This window comes from Varanus komodoensis, unplaced genomic scaffold (genome assembly GCF_004798865.1).
Source record: "Varanus komodoensis strain SLA01 unplaced genomic scaffold, ASM479886v1 scaffold42, whole genome shotgun sequence".
In the NCBI taxonomy this organism is placed as follows: domain Eukaryota; kingdom Metazoa; phylum Chordata; class Lepidosauria; order Squamata; family Varanidae; genus Varanus; species Varanus komodoensis.
Window position 1 is genome coordinate 5,280,065 of NW_025335972.1, and position 9,621 is coordinate 5,289,685.

At 49.1% G+C, this 9,621-nt stretch overlaps 1 protein-coding gene across 6 annotated transcripts in view; it reads left to right on the plus strand.

The window, feature by feature from the left end:
• The window catches only part of PDE4A (phosphodiesterase 4A), a 99,617-nt gene extending 91,861 nt beyond the window's left edge, over window positions 1-7,756 (plus strand). For all 6 annotated transcript variants that reach the window (XM_044443802.1, XM_044443800.1, XM_044443803.1 and 3 more), the window contains 4 exons: window positions 291-445; window positions 2,170-2,292; window positions 4,111-4,293; window positions 6,577-7,756. In XM_044443802.1, the coding sequence (XP_044299737.1) occupies window positions 291-445; window positions 2,170-2,292; window positions 4,111-4,293; window positions 6,577-6,951 (836 nt within the window). In that variant the 3' untranslated portion in view covers window positions 6,952-7,756. The remainder of the gene's footprint in view (window positions 1-290; window positions 446-2,169; window positions 2,293-4,110; window positions 4,294-6,576) is intronic.
• Window positions 7,757-9,621: the final 1,865 nt, after the last annotated feature.

Consider the following 9,621-nt stretch of genomic DNA (forward strand, 5'->3'; position numbering starts at 1 on the left):
GCTGAGCCTGTGGAAAAACTCTCCCCTAGGGACCCCTGCGGTTCCCACACTGGAGGCATCCTGATTGCATCAGTAGGCTTCTGGTTTTGAAGGATTTGTTAACTTCCTGTGACATCTTGCTGTTTGACTGCTGCTCTGAGCTTCTTAAAAAACAAGCATAGACTGATGTATTTATCTTTATTTTGAAAACCATTTGGAATGACTTGGTGTGGAAAGGGGGCCTAAACTCGCAAAACAAAATAGACCTCCCCATTTTCCCTGGCATGTTCTAATGGGACCCTGTTTGGCAGATTCGGAGCTGGCACTGATGTACAATGATGAGTCTGTGTTGGAGAACCATCACCTGGCCGTGGGTTTTAAGCTACTGCAGGAAGAGAACTGTGACATTTTCCAGAATCTGAGCAAGCGGCAGCGGCAGACCTTGCGCAAGATGGTCATTGACATGGTGAGCCACGGGGACCAGAGCACGTCTGTACCTTGGGCAGCATTCCCAGTCAGAGGTTTAATTCCTGGCCTTAGTGGTGGAACTTGAGCTGGACTGTGCCACCTTGTTTCTCTTAGAAGGACTTCATCTCTGCCCAACTTGTTCACAGAAAGGGCAACTTGGAAGGCCTTCTTGAGAATAAAATAGTTTCAATTTGTCCCTCCTTATTCCTCCACTGCTCACTGTATACATTTTGCTGCAGCGCTTGCACAGAAAGCAGCATGGGAGGAATGGCAGGTCCCTCTAAAGTGGGGGAAAAGAACTTCCCAGTGCAGGAGAACTGCAGGCAGGCTGATCCTCTGCCCTGGTTCTGGTCTGAAACATTAGCATGCTGTGACTTTTTATTTCAAATGTAAAACATGGACATTGACCATGTGCAAACACATGCCAGCTAATACTGCCCACCAGAAACACGGATTTAACTATATGTAAATCCACTTTGTGACTCTTGATTACTGCTTAGCAGGGCACATTGGACTTGGGGCAATAAGAGCAGACCTCCCAGAGGAAAACACAGGGTTTATTTCATTGCATGGTTTCTCCTTAACTTCCAAACTGACTTGAGGTGCCCTGAGGGAAGGCCCGTGTCCACCCACCTCTGCTCCACAGCATATTCATTCATTCATTCATTCATTCATTCATTCATTCATTCATTCATTCATTCTATACCACCCAGTAGCCAAGGATCTCCATGCAGATAACACTGCCCTGCCACTGCCTCATCCTTCCTTATAGAAACTGGGCAAACATACTGAAGCATAATCTGGGAGCATCAGATTACCCTTCCTGCTGTCAACCATCAGGATAAGAAGAGGATTAGCCCCTATTCTGGTAGGATTTTACAGAGAGACCTGAAGATGTAGGGGCAGTATTCATTAAGGTTTTGATAATATGCACATTTGCATGTTTGTAGTGCATAATCCCAGGCCTATTTATAGAGGAAAAAAGGCCAGCCGTGCTGGCTGGGGCATGCTGGGAGTTGTAGGTCTTTTTGCTCTCACAACACACACCCAACCTGGTGCCCTCCACATGTTTTGTCCTTCAACTCCCATTAACCTGAGATAGTCTGGCTAATGGTCAGGAATTCTGAACATTGAACCATTGCGAGGGTGCCAGTTTGGGGAAGGCTGATGGTTAAAATAACTGATTAACTAATCTAGACCACACTTAAATCAACTGACAGCCCTGGTGTTTTTCAAGCATGTTGAACTCCCACAGCTCAGGGGTGGTAAACTTCAGGTGCTTTTGGACTGCGACTCCCTCTGTCCCTGAGTCCCTAGCAATGCTTGCCAGGACTAATGGGGCTTGGAGTAAAGTAAAGTCTGGAGGAACAAGGTCCCTATCCATGTGATACAACATCTGGAAGCATATCATCCTAGAGCAGCCACCCCCAACCTGGTATACTTCAGATTCTTAGGACTACAATTCCCAACATTCCTACTCTTTGGTTGTGCTGGCTGGGACTGATGGATGTTGTAGTTCTACACGTCGGAGAGATACCAGGTTAGGGACGCGTGCCCTACAAAGTGGCATTCTCACAGCCAGTGGTTTCGGTGAAGTCCGTGGGTCTAAAGAGATGCTGTGCATACCCGGAGGTGTTTAAATCACTGAGAAGGAACAAGCAGGAACAGAGCCGGCCTGAAGCAGCCCTTCTCTCACTCAAATGATGGCTTCTGCTGCTGCAGGTCCTGGCTACCGACATGTCCAAACATATGAGCCTCTTGGCTGACCTGAAGACAATGGTGGAGACCAAGAAAGTGACCAGCTCAGGGGTGCTGCTGCTGGACAACTACACTGACAGAATACAGGTAAGCAAGGCTGGAAGTGTCTGTGATTAGTATCGGCACCTTGGATCTGCGTCTGAGACCCCCCTGGGAAATAAGGAGGGTGGCAAGAAGAAGAAGGGCCTTTTCAGAAGTGGCACCCTGACTTTGGAATGAGCTCCCCAGAATGGTTTGCCTGACACCCTCTTTATACTCTTTTTGGCACCAGATGAAGACCTTCTTATTTCACCAGTATTTTAATTGCACACTTGTTCTTAATGGTATTTTAACATAGCGACGCTGGCCTCAGGCTGGCATACCTGCTAGCTGGCCAGCAAGTGTGCCAAGAAGCAGGGAGAGGCACTCTGGTCTTCTCAGAGCCTGCCAAGCGTGAGGCGTGCAGGGTCGGAGGAACTTCTTTTGCTTACCCTTTATTTTATTCAAACGATTCTACCCGGCCGGGCAGCAGGCCTCCAAGGCAGCTTACAACAAAGGGTATTTGAAACAAGATAAATGCACGTTTCAAGGAATGCACAAGAAGGGCTGTGGTAGCAGGGCAGTCCCATGTTTCTGCTGCTGCTACTGCTGCTGCTGCACAGGGTGAGTGGAGGAACAAGCCCCCAGGCCAGCCCCTCTTAGGCTGCAGTTCCTGCGCTTTCCTGGCGGCAGTGGCTGGAGTGCAGAAGGGGATTGCCAGCTGCTCACAGGCCTGAGCAGGCCTTCACATCCCTGTAAGAAAGCACCAGTCTGGCAGTCTGGTTTTCTCCCATATTTGATTGCTGTTGATGTCAAGTTTTTCCATCTCAAATATGAAGAAATTTGCCAAGTTTGGTGAATTAATAGACCAAAACAAAATTCTGACTCCTCCCTGGGCACGTGAAAGGTTCATAAACCGCAGCAGCTCCTTCTGGACAGCCGCACTGCTGGCAGCCAGGCCAAGCAGGACCCAAGCCGACAGCTCCTCCTCCTTTCCTGCTGCTATGTTGTTGGGTTTTCTCTTGTTTTTAAATGCAGTTTTCTTAAATGCCAAATGAGAACAAACATAAAGCAATCCACAGGGGTTTCATGCACTGGCTAATGTTTCTTCAGCTGGGTTCTGGAGGTGCTGTTCAAATTATGCTTCTGTATAGCCTGAAGTGCCTGATCCTGTGGAAGCTAAGCAGGGTCAGGCCTGGTTAGAATCTAGGTGGGAGTCTTGACTCCTGCACTTAGTGGGAGTCTGGACCTGATGGCCCTCCAGGCCCCTTCCAGCTGCATGACTTTACAGAAATAGCTCATTTCCAAATCTTCCCACAAGTTGTTGGTGATCCCTGGCTGCCATATTGGTGCAGAAAGTAAGCTATATAGGTTCAACAGCTAGATTCATTACTCTCAGACTGTTGGTGATTTGCATGCTTCACGCCTCCCTGAAATTTCTCATCCAGCACTCTCTGCCAGCTTTGGAGCCATAGAAAAATTTCTCCCAGATGAGGCGTGCAGACATTTAGACCAGTGAACATATTACTGTCTGCAAATATTTGTGCTGCTCCTTTGGATCCCTCTCTTTTCCACCCTAACACCAATAGTTTGCTGTTTCCTTGGCTAAAATCTGCTAAAAAGCCCTGCCCTTTTCGCTTTCAGTCCTGCCCTTGATTGGTTTGCAGCCCCCACAGCTTCTCCAAAATAGAATTTGGCCCTTGGGCTTTGAGAAACTCAAAATCCCTACTTTAGGTTGTAGTAAGTTACACAAACAAAGAGATGAGCATATCCCACAGCTTCCTTTCTAAGGGTTAGCTACCCGCACTTGCAGCTTTGAGTACTTGTGTGGGGAGAAAGTGTCTCCACTTTTGTGCCTCTGATCAGTCCTACATTTTCCCCATCCAGGTCCTACGAAACATGGTTCACTGCGCAGACTTGAGCAATCCCACAAAGCCTCTGGAATTGTACCGGCAATGGACAGATCGGATCATGGAGGAGTTCTTCAGGCAGGGAGACAAAGAACGGGAGCGAGGCATGGAAATCAGCCCCATGTGTGACAAGCACACAGCCTCCGTGGAGAAGTCACAGGTGTGTGATTGCTGGTGTGGGATGATGGGGCATGGGGGAGGAAGAGCCATTCCCCCCCACCTCCAAGCTCTTTTCTTCCCATATAAACCTGGGTTGGAAAATGCCTGACCTCGGATATGGGGCAGCTGCTGATCCCAACATCCTCGTTTGCCTCTGAAGTAATGTGACCTCCGGCTCTGACCTTCGCAGAGATGCAAGTGCAGCAGAAGGGCTGGCAAGGAAGTCAAGCAGGGCACAGGGCCTCAGGCCGGGGACTAACACTGGCCTGCCTGGAGTACCCTCAGGTCCTGCAGGCTCTACATAGCCACAACCCTGGACCCCAACAACAGATCCTTTTGTGCTTTTTCTCCCCTGAAGTTCCTCTCCTTAGGCTCTGTTATGGGCAGTAAGAGCTTTAAGCTACAATATGCTGCTGTTTCCAGACCTGCCCCTTAAAGCAGGGAGTCTGCCAGCCCAGCCCAAGGGAAATCCCTGCCTATTCCAGGAGCATGAAAGGCCACTGCAGTGACCATGGGAGAGCTTAAACGTTTCCATGCTGACAACATAGCAGGTGACAGCTTTCTTTGGGAAGCAGTTGTTTTACAGTGCAAGGAATTGTCACAGAGGTTCCCTTGCCAAAAATTGCCCATTCCCTGCAAGATGTTGCTACTTAAATGAAAGAAGTAGTTACCACTGTGAATCAGCTGTAGCATGGGATTGTGTGAGCATCATGGGCTCATAGCTCTTGACATCACACCCTTTGTGCCTCCACCATTTTTAAATAGGCCTGAGTTTACAGACGGAGAGCTCCATGCTGCAGCATCCTGGTGGGAGTGCGCATTGCAACCTTTTAAAAATCTGTATGTGTGTGTGTGAGAGAGAGGGAGAGGGAGAGGGAGGGAGAGGGAGAGGGCACCTAGCCAGCATGAACATGGCTTCATCTCTCTCTCACAGCCCTTCTCCTCCATTGCATGAGCCATATCCCATTGTGCTTTAATTTTTGAAACAGGAATTTATTTAATTCTTCCCCTCAGTGCTGAAGAGTACAGACCCACTCTGTATGTCTGTGAGTGCATTAGGGTGGGGAATTGGTTAGTGATGGTATAGCACTAATTTTATGACTCAATTTAGCACTAATAGGTATATTTAGTGGAGGGAAGGGGAAGGCTCTAAAATCTCAGTGGCAAAATATGTTTCTAGTCCTCTTGATTCTGGAGACCAAAAGTGCAGTGTTTGCTTATGATTAAGTCAAATGTATTGACTTGGCTGTTTTCCTTTGTCTGTTTCTCTGGGTGGGATGCTATGTTGCTGGGCTGACTGGAAGGTTAACAAAGATCTACTGGTAGTGGTTTGCAGTACATCTCCAAGAGCTTCTGACTCCCAGTAATTTAAAATGTGGAAATCAGCCTCCAAGTTAAAAATAACCAACAGTAGCTGTGCCATGGTTAGGTTTGTGCTACTCACTCCTCTCCCAGCCTCAGTGTTCCTCATCTGTAGAACAGGAGCATCACTTGGCTGCCTTTGGGTAGCTTTATGGGCTGTTTTTATAGTCTGAGGAATCCTGGATTCATAGTGATACATGCACACATTTGTCCTTCTGTGTGTATGCTCACTGGAGAGGTAAAAATACACTGCTGTGGAGGTTTTTTAAATTGTTAATCTTTTGTGTTGTCTGAACCTAGTTGTGGTGTTTCACCATGGTAAGTTGGTCTTTAGAAACCATGACAACAACCAACCATTTTCACTATGGTTCCTCTGCACCAGCGTAGCATGTTGTGTTGTCTGAACCCAGGATCTTAGTTTCTGCAGTCATGGCATGTAATTACTACAGAGTCCTCCAGAAAGAGTGGCAACGGTAGGAGCTGTTCCATCTTCTCTGTGTGGACCAATGAGAAGAAGCAGGCAGCGTCAGCAGGGAGTGACACACCTTGGGCCTGAATTTCAGGTGCAGTTGCTGATGGAACACGTGGCAACAGTGGGAGGACTTGAGTGGGGAGGATAGAAACCATGGTAAGGTAGCTGAATCACCTGATTGCCTGTCAGGTAGCTCATGACAAAAAAAGCCACACACAGAGCACGTAGGGCTGCGTGTCATGTTGTGTGAAAACATCCACCACGTACCTGGCACAAGTATGGGCAGGGCCTCCTTTGCGGTCAGCCGGCTGCATTGGAGCCATACTCTCGTTTCAGGGATGATGCTTGGCTGTGTGTTCTTCAGCGCTCGGACGGTCTTGCGGTGCCCCACTGCTAACCCCCCTCCTCTTCTTCCCCCACTCCCTGCCGTTCTGTCCCGCTGGGCTTCAGGTGGGTTTCATAGACTACATCGTGCACCCCCTGTGGGAGACCTGGGCAGACTTGGTCCATCCTGACGCACAAGACATCCTGGACACCCTCGAGGACAACAGGGACTGGTACCACAGCATGATCCCCCAGAGCCCCTCCCCGCCTCCCGACGATGCAGAAAAAGACGAGGAGGCCTGCCTAGAGAAATTCCAGTTCGAACTGACCTTGGAGGAGGAAGGGGAGGACTCGGAGCAATCCGACAAGGACCACAGCAGCCCTGGCGAGGAGGACCACAGCTACTACACAGCCGCAGAGGAGCACCAACACGAGTCCCTGGAAGGGCAGGATGGGCTAACGGACGAAACACTGAATGGCACATCTCCCGACACGTTGTGACTGTGGGGAAGGGACAGCTGACAAAAGCAAAACCACACACACACACCAACACACACACACACCGAAGTTTTCACGAGGGAGGGGTGGGGATAAAAAAACGAGAAAAAACTCATTTTTTATTTTTATTGTATTTTGTATAAAAAGAAAATCAGCAACAAAAAGTGGCAAGGGTGGGTGGGGCAGGGAGTACACACAGCAACTGTAGAACAAGGTTGGCCCAGGCAGGAGGCAGCCGCCTGCTGCTGCAGCGACCGGCCCAAGCACTCCAGGAGTAACCTTCCCTTGAATTTGCGGTTTCATTGTCGCTGGGTGCTTGTTTTTCGGTTTGGTTTGGTTTGGTTTCTTCTCATTTGATTTTGCTAACTTTTATTAAAAAAAGAGTAAACAGAAAGACTGGTGCAACCAGGACCAGGAGGAGGGTGCTGACAGTGCGAGGCGTGCAGCAGCCGTGGCAAAGTAGGTGGGAACTCTTGTTTTTTCAAACTGCATCTTAAGCCATTTGTCGTCAGGCTAAGCAGAGTCACTGTGGCACCTCGGCACCAAAAGTCAGCAACCATTTACACCCCCTGTGGACCCATCTCTCTCGCTTGTCATGCCATCCCTGATTGGCTCGTTAGCCAGTGCCTTTATTCTAAGGATGGGGAATCTCTGGCCTTCTGAGTGTCGGACTACAACCCCCATCATCCCTGAATATAGCTGGGGTTGATGGGAGCTATAGTTCAGTATCATTCTGGAGGTCCACAGGTTGCCCATCTTTGCTTTGTTCCTCTGCCCATCACAGCATAACCCTCCTAGCTAGAAAACAGGGTGTTTGAAAGGGCGGGGGGGGGGGGCAGAATGGTGGGGAGTTTAAATCATGTTGATTTTTGTAAGTTATTTTTTTTAAACTAGTGCTAATTTATTTTTGTGCATTTATATAGATTTGATTTTATTACGGTCTGATGAGGAGAAAGGACTTTGCCTTTTCGTTCTGGATATTTTTGAAGTAGCGTTGTTGTTTTTTAACATAGCTTGCAAGTGGGGAATTATGTGAGGAGAGGTTGGCTTTTGTTTTGTTTTGTTTTTGCTTGTGATGCCATAAAACACTCCCAGAAGCAAATGGGAGAAGACATTATTTTTAAAGAAAACAAAACAAAAAAGGGAACAAGAAATCAAGTAAGCAAAACATTTTATCTGCATTTCCAAATAGCCAAGTCTTCCTCCATTCATCATTTTGCACACACAAAAAGGCAATACGGCCAGAGTGGAATGATTATACCTGGCCAACTTGCTCAGACAGCTTCACTGGGGGACCTCGGGTGAGTATATTCCTCTCTGCAGTGGGGACAGGATGGGCAAACAGGAGGAGGGGAGAGCATTGGGATAGGTTTGCAGTCTTCCCAACTCAAGAGGAGGTAAAAGCAATGCTTATTTTAGCACTAATTTGGTTCATGTTTTTGATGCATGTTGTTTGCTAGTTGATGAATCTCTGAACTGCAGCACCCCGTAAGTTCCTCTTGTTGTTCACAGGTTTGTAAACTAGGAAAGACACGTGTATTCACATACACACACGCTTGCTCTCCCTCCCTCCCACTCTCCCTCCCACACACATGTGCATATACACAGTCCGCACATGCCTCTGGGCACCAGATTTTTTCCCAGGGCTCCGAAGCAAGCAAGGTCTGTAAAAACAGACCCCGAGCCCTTCTTTCTGTGTACTGCAGTGTTGGAGCACATAGTTTGACTTGTGACACTGATCTGGAGGTAGGAGGGGGGCTTTGAAGTTCGTTCAAGGCACAGAGGCTCTTGGTCCCATCCACCCAGACTCTGTCTGCTCCCTAGAAATTATCAGCGGGAGTAGAGCACACAGTAGTAGCCCCACATAAATCCCCCGCTGTTGTGACACAAGCCGGGGCTATTTTAAGAGCCTGGATCTGCTTTCAGAGAAGCTCCAAAGCTAGGAGGTCAAAGTAATAAAATGGAAGGAGTCATTGGCTGGCCTTGGAGTCAGATATGGAAGCCAGTTTGCCACTTGAACCCAGCTGGCCCAGGCAGAGGCAATCTCGCTTGTGACTTTGCCTCTGTGGGGCTGGGAAGGTGAGTGCTGGGTGTTGCCATACAGGTCCCTGTGCTGAATGCTGTTCTCTCCCGCTTGCTTTTTGGGCGGAGGGCTACCAGCTGGAGCAGTGTGCAGTGGACATCCCCCCACCCAGAAAAGGAGGGCCTGCTGCCCAATCCCTACCCCAGGAATCAGCGTGGGCAGGGGAGAGAAGTTTGGCCCTTCTGCAAGTGTGCCTTGCAAGGTGGAAACCCAGAGGAGACCTCGGTGGCTGCTGCTGCTGCTGCTGCTCTTTGCCTTAACCAGCCAGCAGAGCCCGGGTGGCTAACTTCCCACATCATTGTCGTCCTGGCACTGAGACAGGAAAGTTCTTGCTGTCCAAAACTGCCTTCTCCACCCAGGCGGGTCCTCCTCCTCCCTTCCAGGGGCCTCCCTTCTTTCTGTGGGCCACCAGTGCTGAGGAATCTTCTCTGACAGTGCCCAGCCCCCCTCTGTTGTCCCTTTACCCACCTGCAGACCTATCACCCCTCCATCCCCTGGCTAAAGGCCCTGTCCCCCGCAGCCTAGCTATGTGGAGTGGAGAAACTGTGAAGCAAGCAAGTTTGGAGCAAGCCAGTGGAGGGGGTGGGGGG